General features: G+C 33.0%; 3 protein-coding genes across 3 annotated transcripts in view; 1 reads left to right on the top strand and 2 right to left on the bottom strand.

Moving 5' to 3' along the window:
* LOC127707887 (synaptotagmin-17-like) overlaps positions 1–2,732 on the bottom strand; it is a 43,563-nt gene extending 40,831 nt beyond the window's left edge. Inside the window, exon 1 of the mRNA XM_052212644.1 lies at positions 2,612–2,732. The gene's annotated coding sequence lies outside the window, so the exon portion shown is untranslated. The remainder of the gene's footprint in view (positions 1–2,611) is intronic.
* A 5,350-nt stretch (positions 2,733–8,082) lies between these two features.
* On the top strand, positions 8,083–13,436 carry LOC127708065 (uncharacterized). Its single transcript, XM_052212855.1, has 2 exons — positions 8,083–8,136; positions 10,595–13,436. The coding sequence occupies exon 2, from the start codon at positions 10,601–10,603 to the stop codon at positions 12,113–12,115; it is 1,515 nt and encodes a 504-aa protein (XP_052068815.1). The 5' UTR covers positions 8,083–8,136; positions 10,595–10,600; the 3' UTR covers positions 12,116–13,436.
* A 2,724-nt stretch (positions 13,437–16,160) lies between these two features.
* LOC127709534 (neuronal acetylcholine receptor subunit non-alpha-2-like) lies at positions 16,161–17,174 on the bottom strand. The gene has a single exon (XM_052215138.1). The coding sequence runs from the start codon at positions 17,172–17,174 to the stop codon at positions 16,161–16,163; it is 1,014 nt and encodes a 337-aa protein (XP_052071098.1).

The raw sequence follows: 17,174 nt of genomic DNA, 5'->3' as shown, positions 1-17,174 counted from the left end.
TAACAAAGCATGCATTGTACTACATTTGAATGTGAAAACAAAAGTGTCTAATATATCTTATACTATTTTGGCATTATCACCACAAAGAGATAATTCAGCAAACTGGCATTCAAGACATTGAAACATATTTCAAATAGATAACATTTGTTTCTTTATTGTAGAAGAAAAAACTGCCATAAAACATGCCTTAAAAGAGAGGCTAATCATACCAAAGGGACATTCAAACTCGTACGTCGACAATAAACTGACGCCATGGCTAAAAAGGAAAGAGACAAACAACAGTAAACAAAACACAACGTAGAAAACTAAAGACTGAGCAACACGAACCCAACCAAAAATTAGGGGGATCTCAGGTGCTCCGGAAGGGTAAGCAGAGCCTGCTCCACATGTGGCACCCGTTAATGAGAGAATACAAGCACACGCAATACATGCAATACACACCAATATCATGTAATTTTAGATATAATTAACATAAAGTTAAGAGAAAGAGGTTACTGGAAAGTTTTATTACGGTTTGGTTACTGTCTCATTGTTATAACTCACATCTCTCATATAATAACTTCGTGATATCTTCTATCAAATGCAACGGTCTTTAACACACATGAACGCAAACGAGGGACGTTTTTGATAAGTAAATATGATACATTTTTTTAATTCTGGTTAAAACTATAAAAAATCAAGTTTGACATCCGCTCTTATATATGTCAGTATCATTGTCACTTTCGTGTATAAGATAAAAGAGACACACTTATGACAATAACCAAACTTATGCAAGTCCTTAGCGATTTATAAATAGACAAGGAAGTAATTAAAAATAGATTATTTCATGACTGTTTAGATTTAAAATACAATAAAATTAATCGCTTATTTGATTGACAAATCTTGTTAAATAAACTCATACATGTCGCATATCTCTTTTCCCTTGGGTACCATTATATACAAAATTGATGTTTATCTGTATACAAGCTTCTTTTGTCAATGTGTTTCGCTAAGAGGTTATCTTGGTACAAGCAGTTCTTACTGTGGCGAGTTTTTATCGTTGATTCTAAGCAAATTTTAACACTACATGTATAAGAATATTAATAAAAGTATGATTCAATTTTGTCATTTTACAGTTATGAGACTGTTATAAAATATAGAGGTGGAGGGTTTATGCCAATGAGACAGCAACCCATTGACACAAAAACCAAAAGCCATTTTGAGTTTAAGATGCATTCTTTAACAATGAGTTAATGTCTATACAATGTGTTAATAAAGTTCTAAATTGTCCCCAGTCTAGGAAAGTTGTGAATAATTCAACTATCAAAGATTTGTCATTAATAAGAAATTCCCTCCAAAATGGGGGAAAACCAAAAAGACAAACGCTAACGGGGTTCATTTTTGTGACAGGTACATGGCCAAGTGGTGGGGTTAAACTAGATTTTTGAGATCTCAATCCTCTACCTTTTAATTTCAATTTATGGTATAACAAAGGGAATATATATGAAGGTTTTTGGTATGGTTCGTGTTGCTCACTCTTTAGTTTTTATGTTGTATTTTGTAGACTGCTGTTTGTCTTTTCGTCGGTTTTTGTCGTGATTTTGTCGGTCTCGTCGACTTTTGATTCTCCCTTTTTGGTGTCTTCTGCCTCTTTTATATGCCGTCCTATACTCTATTAAAGTTCTCAGTTATATGTAAACTAGAATGAATTTCATAACAGTGTGGACACTGAAACATAGTAATCAAATGTTATCGTGTCAGTCACTGGCTGTCGACAACAAAGACATCACGCAATTACAGTATATCAGGGGCCTCTCAATGGGTTTATACATAATTACTATCTTTACACATGTCCATTCATAATACAAAAGTTTTTTGCATGGAAGTTTATAGGAATCTGTTTTGAATATTTTTATATACTCACAACAAAAAGTTTCTTTTGACAGAATGAGTATATTCAGAGGTGATATCACCAAGTAATCGAGAGAAAAAAACGTTATGTTTTTTCTTGCACAAACGTTCTGTGGCTCCTTTAAAAAAAAATATAAGAAAACATTTATTCGTACGAGTTGATGTAGAGTAACCTACAATCACCTTCCAAGCTAAGATTATTTTTGTTGGTAATAAGAACCCCGGACCTTCATAAAAATCATTTAAGTCCTCTGGACTGCATGATTTTTTGCACGGAAAAAATTTGAATTCCCATCGAAGACTCCGAAGGATCAGATTTTCATAAACATTTAAATATCATTATAACAAAAAATAACTCGTGAAAGTATCAAGAAGCATATGAATCCGGTCTTGTGTGCAAAATTTACGTTGATTGGAGTCAAGAGTAGCTTTTGTGGAAACACTGATATTTATTTTAGATTTTGTTATACCTGAACATGTATAACAAAAGTTATGGGATCTATATTTTTTTACTACAAGTTAAGCAGGTAATTTCAATGAATTTGGTCTTACTCAACTATTTTTTTTTTTATCTGAGGACGCATATTTTAGACAATTCTGCATAAACGTTTATTTGCATTTTCATTCATGCTGATTTCAAAAGCCTCTTGCATAGCCACCCCTCCCTTATTTTAACTGAATCAGGAATGGTCATCCCCTTACAATTTGAAATTGTACTCACTTCTTTTTCGGTTTCTGTGTTTCAATATATGTCCATGAATTTAATGATATGTTCACAAAACATCTGTTTTGGAATAATAAATCATGTGCACAAGACTAAACTGGTCAACTGTAACACGAGATAATGCACAGGTTAGTATGCCAACATAACAGTAACAGTGTAATAATAAACATTAAAAATTTGTGCACTAGTTTAATTATTCTAGTGTAAAAGGTATTGTGAACATATTTAATTCATGAATAGATACTGAAACACAAATTAAAAAAGGTAAGTACAATTCTAAATTAAATCGCTGTGATCCGTCAAATCGTTTTTCCAATCAACAGAACAGCTGCATTTAACAGGTCGGGCACATTTCCCTATACTGACATGTATTTTTTAGCATACTTATGACCCCGCCAATGCATGTATTAGTGTTTATTTACAAATAAAGCATTTTTTATTTTATTTTGGCCATTGACCAATCGACTGAACGATGTGCAATGCATGATGGACTACTTGTCTATAACTGACACACTACTTAATGTTTCACTTATTGCCAGAAAAGAATTTTTCTTACTTTTTTCTCTTGATTACTTTGTGATATCACCTCTGAATATACTCATTCTTTCAAAAGAAACTTTTTACTGTCAGTATATAAATATATTCAAAACAAATTCAAATAAAGTTTCATGCAAAAAAAATATTTATGAATGGACATGTGTAAAATAGTAATTATGTATATCCTCATTGAGAGGCCCATGACATACTGTAATTGTGTGAAGTCTTTGTTGTCGACAGCCAGTGACCGACACGATATCATTTAAGTATCAGTTGTCCATGTCCACACCGTTATGAAATTCATTCTAAGGCCACACCAATTTGATTATCAGTTCTTTGGATTTTCCCGCTCCTGTTTTGGAGAAATTGACTTTTCAATAAAAAAAAATAAATACCGCTTCCGCAAATTTTTGGGCCGCATGCCGCTCCAAATTTTGTTTCTTCTTGAAATTTTTTTTTCACATAGACGTTTTTCTTGTGCATATATTGCTCCGTTCGATTCCAACGCACGTGTGATAAATCGAATTGTAAATAAAAGATCAAAAATCGGGATGCCAACATGTAGTTGTGTCAATTCATTGCCGTGGACAAGTAGTTACTGAACACACAGTTATCCGAAATGCATCTCGTTTTATCTATGAAGACCTGTTCTAGGAGACAAATATTAAAAATCTGTCTTTAGATGACCACGATCACATCAATGTTCGTTAGAACCATCGTCATCCCGGATTATTGTTTCAACAGACATAGACCTGAATCTGAATAAGTACGTTGCAGGGCCAGGATATAGCATCAATTGCAACGCCAATGGAATAGAGGCGCTGGAAAATTAGTCCAACGATGTGAGAGCAACCGAAGTTTTAAAGCTCTCAATTGTCTTGGTACACACGAGATTGTTTGGTAGTCTATTCCAATAAAAAATTGTTTTTACAAAGGAAGACGGTTTATATTGTTCAGATTTGCTATGTGGAATTTTGAAACACCGGCTGCTGTTTTGTACAAATTTATCTACAATGTTTGTTGTTTTATAGACCTATCTATCTTGGATGAAATTAATATCAAATTCCCGTGAATTTTTAAAAAAATTACAGACTTATCTTATTTTGATGAAACCATATCTCCTTGTTAGTCTATTGGCATACAAGCAGAAATCTTTTGTAAGGGAAAATTTAAGAGTTCCAACGTTCGAGACCAAAGTGGTGGTATTGTGATAGGCATACTCATAACAATTAGGGATGTGTAATTGGTTCAATCACTTCTAGTCAAGCTAAAGAGTTTAAAATGCATTGCAGCTTTTATGAGCAAAAGGAAAGAGTATTTTGCTGTCAGAATAATGCATGTGAATGTTGTGATATGTATTTTAAGGGAATATTTTAATACATTGTGATCTACATGCATAGCAATATAAATATCTTACTCATGATGTTGAAATATTCACCTCACTCATTATGTTGATCCTTTGTATGGATAAATTATAGTTCAAAGTGGACATCACGCAGCCAATAAGCATTTTTTTTTTTATACATAATCATATTTAAATTTTATTCAACATATGTCATTTACCAAACTAACATAATTCCTCTTGTTAAAATGCATCCGCAATTTTAATGAAAATTAACGCAGACAAAGCTTATTTGACGAAAATAATCAAAACTAACTAAACCCCAGCGAGACAAGAAAGTTGAGTATGGTTCATGCGCCAATCCATCAAATTATATGCATTAGAGCATGCTTTTTCTCCTTTTTCTATGAAGTAACCCAGTAATAAAAGATTGGATATGAGTAGGCATTCATATTTTCCCACAAAAACAATCTTCCATGCAGAGTTACCGGTCCTTGCCGGGATTGTCGCAATATGTAATTAAGATATTCTTCCGCATGCTTTACCGTTTTAACATTTTCATATTATTAATTTATGTTCTAAACAAAAATATTGTTATCAGTATTCATTGAAGAGATGTATTTATAACAAACGATAAGGAATGTTATTTTGCACTCGTTAATATCCGCGTATTTATCATGTTTATAGATCGGTTACAAACCCAAAACGAAAGTTGCGTAATGGAAATCTAGGCGGCCACAGACCACAATTAATTCCTCTATTAGTTCTTTATAACTTTTTGTCTCATTAAAAAAATTGCACCGATTCTTTTTGTCTAATCTTTTGTGTGTGTAATGTATAGTACTAGTCCAAAAACATATCCAAAATTCAGAAAAATCGCTCCCCAAGATCTTACAAATTTAGCCAATACACATCCATACCCCTATGGACAAGCCAAGAGATGTTCCGAAAACTGTAAATATTACCTTTTTGCACTTAGCCTAATCACTCTTTCCATATCAAAATCAGTTAAAATACAACATCCAAAAATTTATTTCACCTCTCTTCTTTCATTTCCACCCCATAAAAACTAAGAAATGAATGAGAAAGGCAAAGAAAAAAAATAAAGAAAAAATACACTTTAATTAAAGGGAACTATATTCGTGGACAACGAAAAGGGTCATTAATTGTGGTCTTGGCCCAGGCGATAGCAATACATCGGAATGCCCTGACTGTCATCGCGATGTAAAAATGACATTTAACACGATTTCTAATGTGACAATAATTATTCAGTTCTATAGTATAAAAAGTATAGAACAAGTTGTAAAAATGTTTAATTCAGTGGAATCTGCCTTAGAATTAGGTTGAAGTGACATCACTTTGGAAAATCCATTTAATTGATGTTTGAAGTACACACTGATCGTCACACTCTTCTAACTAAGGGTTATGGGTTTAATCGTTATTTAAGTTTCATTTATGTACGACCTTGAGGTTATGTTAGACATATAGATCTAATCTATTGGATCCTACATTTTAAAATAGATATAGGAAGATGTGGTATGAGTGCCAATGAGACAACTCTCCATCCAAGTTACAATTTATAAAAGTAAACCATTATAGGTCAAGGTACGGCCTTCAACACGGAGCATTGGCTCACACCGAATAGCAAGCTATAAAGGGCCCCAAAAAATTACTAGTGTAAAACCACTCAAACGGAAAAACCAACGGTCTAATCTATATAAAAACGAGAAACGAGAAACACGTATGAACTACATAAACAGACGACAACTACTGTAATCAGATTCCTGACTTAGGACAGGTGCAAACATTTGCAGCGGGATTAAACGTTTTAATGGTACAAAACCTTCTCCCTTTTCTGAAACAATAGTATAACATCACAACATGGAAAAACACACTATAAAATATCAATTGGAAGGCTTAACTCAATCAAAAAACGTAAATTAACACACAACGATACATGTTTTAATTTTACTGTCTTTGTTTTTGTTGACATTTTAGGTCATTTTATTTAATCTTCCAAATTTTCGCAATATTGTATGGTCTTTGTATACAAAAAAATAAAACTCTAAATGAGCTATATTCGGATCATTTCGTAAGCAAATAAGAGATTTTCCTACTAAACTTCACAGTATTACAGATTTGTTAGTAAACTTAATGTTCTGTCATTTTTTTTATTTTATTTGGGGAAATTTTATGAAACACTTATGCTTAATGAGGACTTTAAATTTACATTTATAGTCTTTTAAAATAAGTCGGATTGTTAAATTATTGGTAGTAGCTGATTCCTATGTACTAAAATGGAATTAAAAGACTACTTTCTTGTAAGTTTTTTTTTGCTTTAAGCAATGAAATGCTACAAAAGGAAAGTAGACTTTATTTAATAACAGACGCTGTTTAAGTTTTTAAAGAAGAATAGGAGAAAAACTACGACATGGAAGACATAATAAACATATGCAGTTCATTGTGTTTTAATGTTGAATAATGTTTCTAGATTTTCTTGATATTTGATGCTTTAACATTACGAAAAAGTTAAATTGCACTGTATTTTACCTATACATGTAGTTGATTGCACATGTATGTTAGAATTGTACGTCACTGCTTTAGTTGATGTAAAGCTATTTATGGTCCAGTGACAAATGTTTCATGCATTTCGAGAATGACTTTTTAAGATACGAATAAAAAGAAAAGTGTGAGTAAACAAAAGTTGGACAGCAATCTAACAACACTAAAGCCGAACGACATCTAGAGATCAACATACACTCTTCAACACTAAGCAGGTGTCCATAAAACCTGTAAATTTGTAGATAGCAACATGTCTAAGAAAGTTGTCAATAAATGTAACAGCGGTAATCAAAGATAAGACATCAATACCACATTCTCCAAATTATAAAAACAAACCCATTAAGATATGACAAATGACAACCGCTTAAGAGGTTCCTTACGTGGGCAAAGTTGACCTGTTTTGGTTTTGGCTTTTTTGTTTATGTCTCTCTTGCTCATGTGCTCCTCAAGTATATATTCATCTTTGGCTTTTTTGTTTATGTCTCTCTTGCTCATGTGCTCCTCAAGTATATATACATCCTTGGCTTTTTTGTTTATGTCTCTCTTGCTCATGTGCTCCTCAAGTATATAAACATCCTTGGCTTTTAAATTATTGGTTTGCGCGTTTCTGGTGAAAGTAAATCCGGAAAGCGCCTCGAACGCACACATTTGTAAACTGTTATTAATTGGGACACTGTCAGACACAAGAACTATGTGTTTGGATAGGGAATAAACTCAGTCCTCCCATTTAATCTTCTAATTTTTATATATATAAACTGAAAGTTTGCAACATTCCATCGATATTCTGTCACCAACAGAAATGTGAAAGACTGATTAAGTTTAAATTTTATTCAAATACAAATCTTTTAAACTGTTTATTCTTCAGAATTCATGATCCGATGATGAATGTTTGAGTAATATATACAGGGTAAAATGGCATTTCCACTTTTTTAATGACACGTTCAATGGGTAAATATAAGACGTGGTTGTATTCATATCAATTTCAAATGTAAAAATAGTACACTATATTAAATAACATCAGGTTTGTCAAGGTTCAAATACTCTGCTTCCTTCCGTGTTTAAAGAACCAACGAAATAAAAAGTAAGTGCTTATTTAATATTGTTTCCGATGGTTTATTTTTCAGCTATATACATTTAAGTTTATAATGCATTTCTTATTTTAAGATACATGATTACCTTATTGTTTATCACATATACCATTACATTTGAAATTACACTTTTTCCATTCCTCTGTTCACCAGAGTCAATGGTCTTAGGAGACAAAGGTTATTTTGTGTACTCCAGTGTTAATTCAAAAACTCGCATGAAATAAGCAAATTTGGTCACTTTTTGTTAAATAGTTTGAACCTGTTCGTGCAAGTCCTCAAATGTTCAGAAATGAAGTGTAGAATTAGGGGGGAGGGATGGGGGGGGGGGGGGGGGTAATTGACAGGTCACAACTTGCATGATACTATAAATAGTTATGTTTTACCTATACAATATAACAAAATTAGATTTTAAGCATTGTATTTATTTACTTTCATGAAAACTGACATGAAAATAACCGTCAGTAGATATATATTCTTATACATGTAGTTGCCTGAAATACAAATGACCCACATAAACTAATATCGTGTATGGCAAAACCATTAATTGTGGTATTTGTTGCCAGGGCACCTAAAATACGGTGAGATTAAAGTTTATGCTTAATGAACTGAAACCTCACTCATCTTTGAGGGTCATTAACATTGCCAGATAATGACTTAAAACTAGAACCAAAAGGAAAACGCATAACAAATTTATTTCAAGTTTCCAAAATGTTTCTAATAAAAAATAATTTCACACTGTGTGTTTCCAAAAATAATTTGCAGTATGAGGAATTCATAGAGGTTTGATAATTTAATTACTGAAAGCAAGCATTTTAGTTCAGTATGACTCATAAGGTGGTTGATTTTCTACTCCTTATAGAATACCGTATATAATAAATAATAGTAGAAGCTATTATAAGACACCCTTTTCCTATTGTAAACCGATCCTTAACCAAGGCCAAATAATTAAATGACTGATTCCTGATCAATGTCATTATCAATATTCTTAAAGTATATGTCCCAATCTAGGAGTTTGTAGTCCAGTGATTCTGTTTGGTTTCTTGTTTTATAAAAAATAAGGCCATTAGTTTTCCCTCTTTGAATTGGTTCAGATGTTGTCACCTTTTTATAGCTTACTATTCTGTTTTTCTTATTGTTTGTTAAGGCATACGTTCACCTGTAGTTGTGTATATCTTTGTTCTTGGTGTTTTGTGGATAGTTGTCTCATTGGAATTCCGAAATAATACAACAACTAGTCTTCTCCAATATACAGGTGTCTATACAATATGTCATGCTCTTAATCACCACAAGACGAATAAAAAGTTATGGATAAATGCCACCAACACTGTATTCTCCAAATAAGAAAAAGAATTAAGATGTAAAAAAGATAACAACCGACAATGTTCTTGTCTTGGGACAGCTACTGAAACAAATGGCTGGGTTAAACTAGTTTTTGTGTTTAACGAAACTGTCTCGAAGCATGCATGTCGAATAATTATTAACAGAAGTAGAAATATTCATACTTTAAATAATTTGTGTTTAGTTTATGGTAAACACATTCTATGTTATAATAAAATAGTAAATGGTCTCTTACAATTTTCTATAAAATAGCTGAAATTTTATATCTTTATGGTATTATGCATTGTTGACAGATGAGACTTTTAAATGACACTAAACTATATAGATTTGAATGATGTTAATGCCTAGGAATATGTAATAAATTAATAATTTCTCGATTTCGATAGGAAATTACATGAATGGCAACTTTCTTCTTTTATCAGAAGCATTTTAGGAAGTATGAAAGTATAAAAATGTGGCCGCCATCTAGGTCGCAGATGATCGATGTTTTAGATTACAGGCTGTTCTAAGTTCGATTACCGGTCATGTCAAACAAGAATTGAACCTGGTATATGTTTTGCTTCATGCCAAACATGCTACATTTGAAATTAGATCGAGCAAAGACTAGTCGACTCGGGTCAGAATAAAGTGTAAGCTAGGATGACATGTATTCATATGGACTGTTGCCGTTTTAACTATCCGATTCTTGTACAAAATGTGACGTAAATACGGTCTGATACAAAATATAACATAAACCTCTGTTTTTTATCTTCATAAATAATGACAGATGTATTTTATATGTACCGACAGCCTTTCAATATCAAGGAAGAAAATTCTTCTGAAATTGTATGATATATAAATTGCAATTGGCTGTTTAAAGTTTAAATCTTTAGCAGTCATTACATTATTTCAATGAAAAATGATTGATTGTTGTTTGCTTATCGTCTAGTGGCAAACATTCATGCATGTTCAAGACGAGAACAATTTAATAATCAAACTACTTCAATTCACGTGGATTCTACAGTTTTATGCTACGAATGCATATTTAATATTACTTGTTAAACTTTTTATTACATTAGTACTTTTTTTTTAATTAATGGTCTTATGGTTTTTTAATTGGATATTCATTTTTAGATCAATATGTCTGCATTAAGAAGCGTAGTACTACTACCATTTACAGCGGGAAGAGTCATTGGTCGACACGGTAGAAAATCTCAACACGATGGAAGCCTATCATCTGTTGTCATGCTAACAGTCATTTTTGCTCTTACATCAGCCAACATAGTAGTGACTGTGTATGAACCAATAGAACCAAAAGGATCATTCGATATGACTTATATCTTGTTAATGTCACTACAAAGTTTGGGCCTTCTTTCTTGTATTTGTCTTCCAATTTTACTCAAAACCAAGATAATAATTTCAGAAAAACAGGAAGTTAAACCAGCAATTAAAATTAGACTCTTTTTTCTGTGTATTTTTGCTTTTGGAGGATTATTTCACATATCGACACACCTGGCATGCAATATGTCTGGATTTATGATACGCCACAATCATTTCTTCAAGTCAGAAATTATTTGTGATATTTTAGGTATTTTATATTATCCCGTACAAACAGTTGTTGTAGTCGTTTTGGTTCAATATCAACTTAAACCGTCAGTTCTTGTTCATTATTTACTCATTTTCCAAATAGGAACATACATTTCCTTTTGGAATTATTACTTGCTTCAAGGTCTTCGTGCGCCTTCAAAGGAAGGATTGAGCATACATGAAAATTGTGGAAACAACACAGATATAATTGAATTGTTTAATTCGACAGAACCATTTCTTGCACCTACTGTTATAGCATTTACTTTGATGGTGGTTTTATTACTGGCTTCAACGTGGCCTGTAACTACCCTTCTACAGGCGTTACCGATTAGCCAATTATCGGTAGACAACAACGAAGAAACCCAACTGATTGTAGAAAGATCACCTGAAAATATGCCAACGGGATGCCGGGAGATTTCTAAAAAATCTAGTTTTGCATTTCTTTGTGGAATTTTCATCAATATTCCATTGTTGATTTTTACATGTCTATATGATGTACATTCAACTGACGAAATAAAACTACCGTTTTATATAATCGCACTTATTTCCAAAATCATCCTGTTTGTAGCTATTTCAAGAGGATACATGTTAATTCCGAAAGATTGCAAGGTTTTGCTTAGCCGCGTCAAAATTATCGCTATTGCAAACTGTCTTCTAATTTTTGGATTATGGGGAATGGTTTTCTTCGAATGTCTGAATTTTATCAGCGTTTATAATGAAGACTGGACCGAGGTTAAACTGGTATATTTACTGCAGAATATATTAGCGTCATTGACGGCTTTGCAGTTAACTATATTTCTACTACAAATGAAGCATTACGAAAAACGAAGACGTCCACTGGCTTGGTCGTCAATAGAAATGAACTGTATTTTCCTTGTGGGATTTTTACTGGTTTACTGGATTATTGATACTTTTATTGCATCACATAACCTTATATCAACTACAGATACAGCAACCGAGAATTCAATTTTAACAGTAATGGGACGTATTGTTTTCCCGTTTGTTTTATTTTTTAGATTTCAGTGTATTTTGCAGCTCTATGAGATTTATAAGATTTTTGGAACCTGATCATTCTTTAATAGGGCCCGGATCAAGGATGATGCAGCCCTATAGTTTTCACTTTGTCTGTCTGTTTGTCTGTCTGTCCGTCCACAATTTTTGTAACCACAAAACTCTAAAAGTATAGATAAGAGGCCAATGGAATTTTGCACAGTTGTTGTGCATCATATGTTGATTTTGGTGAAACTCGGCTCATTAATTTAGGTAAAATCTTCGTTTTTGTTAAATAATCACAAATTCTGGGACATGTCTTCTTATAATAGGATTTTAACAAAGCCTGATATATACCGGTATAGGTGTATCAAAATGCATTCAAAATTGCGTTCTTAAGCCAAAATGGTGTTCAAGACTTAGATTTTCTTAAAAAATGATAAATTCTGAGAAACATATTTCTTGCTAGGATTTAAATGAAAAAGGTATCATGTGCTATTACGAAATGATTATGTGTGTCAAAATTATTGGTTGCCCATCATTTACGAAAATGCCCACCAAAATACATGTCATATTGGTTGGATTTTAAGTAAACCTATATTAATAGAGAACACATCCTGAATTATTTGCTGGTGTCAAAGTTTATGAAAATAGACAACCTATACACTTGTTTGTATGCATCAGTCTCTTTGCCTCACATAAAAATGTGCAAGCGGGGCCCTTGTCGACATGTTAGTTTTTTCCAGTTTTCACCAATAAAGCTAATATTTGTAAATATGAAATTTTATTTCCTGCTGTATATACATGTATCCTTGCAATTTTTTTTAATTTTAGTAGCAATGATACCATTTAGGGGAATAAGCACTACATTTTGTATACTTGTATTTTAGTTGTGTTGGCTGCTATGTCTGAAGGTGTTTTAGATGATCAACCGTAATTCATGTAAGCATTCTTAGACTATCATAAATACATCGTATATGAAACAAAATTCAAATGTGCCACTTAAAGTTTCACGGAATAGTTCTTTCCCTATTTCACTTTTTACACGCCATTTATTGACTTGTATCAATGTATAATACCGTTTGTCCATTCATACGTCGAACAATAGCTCGAGAGCGATTTGGTCATTAACACCGTATACAACTGACCCTTTTTTGAAACCCGAAGGATACGACCCTTTACCACTGTTTACTTGAAGGGCGTGTCAATCTCTGTATGCATTCCATTTTATTTTCTCAAAATTCTTAAATTTGATATAAGTCCTGTTTTACATCCTTAGTCTAAATGAACAGATGTAGCAATTCGATGTAATATTTTTTTTTGGTTTAAATAACAAAAAATGCACGATATTTTGTAAAAAGTGAATGTATAAATTTTTTCTCAATAAATATGAGCAAAACTTGTCTTTTTTTCTGTAACCGAGTGAGGCATAAGCTAACAAGTATTCGATTACTGAGCGGTTTAATTTAAATGTCATTTTTCCAAAATCGTTTCTATAACCTGTCTGTTACCGTTTTATTAAAATGGCTTTATGGTTTGTATCGATCTGATGAGTTATAAGCCTTTTCAACTGAATTTTATAGTTTGTTCTTATGTTGTACTGTTACACCACTGTCCAATGTTAGGGGGAGGATTTGGTGTCTGCAAACATGTTTTAATCTGCAACATTTTGTATGTGCCTGTCCCAAGTCAGGATCCTGTAATTCAGGGTTTATCGTATATCATATTTGTTTGTTGTTTTATTGTTTTGTACATAAATCAGGCCGTTAGTTTTCTCGTTGGATAGTTTTGTCATTTCGGGGTCTTTAATAGCTTTAATATCCCATTTTCCCCGAATGTGACCTACCGAATTAGACTTATCACCGGGTTTGTACTAACACGAGCAACACGACGGGTGCCATATGTGGAGCAGGATCTGCTTACCCTTTCGGAGCATCCGATATCACCCCTAGTTTTTGGCGGGGTTCGTTTTGCTCAATCGTTAGTTTTCTATGTTGTGTTTTATGTACTGTTGTTTGTATGTTGTCTTTTGTCTTTTTTTTGTCATGGCGTTGTCAGTTTATTTTCGACTTATGAGTTTGAATGTCCCTTTGGTATCTTTCGCCTCTCTTTTAATGTGCGGTATGGGTTTTGCTCATTGTTGAATGCCATACGGTGAACTATTATAATTGTTTTATGTCTATGTCATTTGGTCTCTTGTGGAGAGTTGTCTCATTGGCAATTATACCACATTTTCTTATTTTTTATACGTAGACTTTAGGATACATCGTCGTATTCACTGACGGTCCATTATGTATCAATGTCATTAGGTGTACTATGTAGAATTGCATTCCCGATACATCATTCCTCATATCTCTTTAATTAATTGCACAAGGTATTTATGAATTTTGTCTTGGTATGATCAGTTTAATTATGATATCAAAAAGTCATTGATGATTGCAAATTGGAAATAGACGTCTGATCAAAACAAGGGAATATGCACTTTACTATTTATAATGTTTTAAAAAATAGTTATTTCGATAATATTTATTAAACTGAAACAGTTGAAAACACGCTGAATTATCCAAGAAAAGAAGAAATATAAAGAAACAAACAAAATATTATTGGTCGGTTGTACTGTGCGTGAATGGAATTGATGATGTCCTCTCACTAAATAATTCAAAGTTTGGTGACTATGTTAAATACATCTATCCAATCGAATATGAAATAAAGGATACAACAGATACAGTTAAGCCTGCCTTATATATTGACTTACGTCTAGAAAATGAACGTCGTTCGAGAACAAAACTTGACGACAAAAGTGACGATTTCAGCTTCCCAATTATGAGTTTTCCCTATCTATGTAGAAACATTCCAGCAGCGCCTGCATATAGAGTATATATCTCTAAGTTGATGTTGCATTTCATATAATGATTTTTCTTGATATAGACTGTTGTTGCTTAATAGGAAGCTTTTGAACCAAGAGCTCAAAGTTGTGAAGTTGAAATCATCCCTTTGAAAATTTTACGGACAATTTTGAAATATCTGTTTCACATATAACTGCAACTACAGTCCTCTTCGAATGTGACATCATCGAATTTGTACTTACATGTGTAATACGACGGGTTCCACATGTGGATCGGGATCTGATTACCCTACCGGAGCACCAGAGATCAACCTGGTTTATGGCGGAGTTCGAAAAGCTCAGCAAGACAAGATCTACAAATATGTTAAATGGTTAAAATCGCCAGACGTATCTTTATTGGAGTTATTGTTCTTTGATGACGATTTTTATCAATATTTAACGTGTTTGCCTATTATCTTGAATACTTTAAAAGATAGACACTTTAAACAGCAAAAACAATCAGCAAGATCTACAATTGAAAACAAAGTTTGTCGATATCGTTAGTAGACTCTTCATTGGAGTGATTTCCCTATAATTACATATTTTTGTGTTTTGGGCAAAAACTAAAGAAGATAGAGAGAAACTGTAAATAGAAAAAAAAAATTATCGGCAATACAAGATCAACAAAAAAGAGATTTTTTTCATGAATTCTATTCTAGTCCACAATGTTGGAGAGTGCCCATTGCTGAAGATGCACATAGACCTAGGTGAGCGACGCAGAATCTTAAAGACAGTCACACATGTTTAATTTGCTTTGAATTTTGCCAAGTGAGTGTAAGGATTTTGTATGACTAATAACAAACCTATTAGGTCGAGGAATACAGTTATCAGCCTTTGATTTTTGTGGTCTACGAGTATGGTTCCTAGTGTGGACAGTGTATTACTTGCATTTCTTTTTTCATACACCTTCCAAATTTAATTCTTCATATTTTATGCATAAATTAAGGCGACAGCAGTTTACCGATGTTCATATCTCGTAAATCGATTAGCGAGAGGAAAAATCAGGGTAACAAAACAAAAATTGAGTTAAAAGCACAAACTCTTAAAGGAGCGATTAGCATCTACTGCTATGAAATATTTTAGTCATCTTGCATTATTTGAAAGCCCAAACCCTGGAAAAAAACTCAACACACAGATAGAGAAAACCAAAAACCCTGGAAAAAAACTCAGCACACAGAAAAAAAATGTTAAAATAAAGTTTTGATGAAGGCGATCGCAACAATCACTTGCATTTATTATTTATAAAAACCGGGTTCCAATAGTAAACGAAGCACTCAATACTATGATGACAAAATATGCTCCTATAAAGAAAACCGTATTAAGTCTTTTGACAACGTCTATTTTTCTTATAGTATCATTCACACGCTGTTTCGCATTTTCGTTAGAAGTTTCGTTGTCATTTATTTTGTTTGAGGTTACAAAAACACACACAAATCTTTTTAAACATGGCGATAGAACTTCCTCTCCTGGAGAAAAGTAGTATGTTAATATTGCGACATTGATGACAACAGTTACACCGCTTATTATCGTTAATACTGCTATATAAAGCATAATAGCAGGAATCGGATCTGACAAAGATGGTATTTCTGAATTTACTAGTGTCAAAACAACTGTAAATGAAAGAAATATAGAGGTACTAAAAGATACACGCTCTCCCGAATCAACTGGAAGCAAAAACACCAAAGGGATCAATAAACCAATTACGTATATTGGAATTAAAACGGTAACCGTAAAATACAACCAAGAACGCTTAATATTAAGAGTCACCGTAACCTGCCCTTTCGACTCTACTTCAAGTGATGACGAATCAAGCGTCCATTCTTTGTTGGTTGCAAAAAAGTCGGTGTTAACTGTCGTTTGCGATATTACAAACATAACTTCAGTTGATGATGATCCAAATGCTACAACTTGGATGCTACATGATTGTCTATCAAACGGAAAGTTTTCCAGATTTGGAGAGCACTTTACTTTCATTACATTTCCAGGATACCAAGTCACTAAGCCGAAATGGGACACTGATAATTTGGTGTCTAATGACTTACCAAATGGAGTAAACTTTTCCGCTTGATTGATTATAAATAAATCAGGAATCCATATATCGGATTGAGGCACGTTTATTGATGACAGACCACCATATGACGATGGGGTCCACACTAACGATGCATCGGTCCATGAACAGTTTAAAATACCCACCAAAGACAACGTTCCTTCTACTGTATTAAATTCGTTAATAGCCAATAAGAGAAAATCCAT

This window comes from Mytilus californianus, unplaced genomic scaffold (genome assembly GCF_021869535.1).
Source record: "Mytilus californianus isolate M0D057914Y unplaced genomic scaffold, xbMytCali1.0.p SCAF_7, whole genome shotgun sequence".
Taxonomy (NCBI): Eukaryota; Metazoa; Mollusca; class Bivalvia; order Mytilida; family Mytilidae; genus Mytilus; species Mytilus californianus.
The sequence above is the reverse complement of the archived record's forward strand: the minus strand, read 5'-3'. Positions and strand labels throughout refer to the sequence as shown.

Excerpts from the sequence above, each read along its gene's own strand:
- LOC127709534 (XM_052215138.1), bottom strand. The coding sequence starts at position 17,174 with ATGGATTTTCTCTTATTGGCTATTAACGAATTTAATACAGTAGAAGGA.
- LOC127708065 (XM_052212855.1), top strand. The coding sequence starts at position 10,601 with ATGTCTGCATTAAGAAGCGTAGTACTACTACCATTTACAGCGGGAAGA.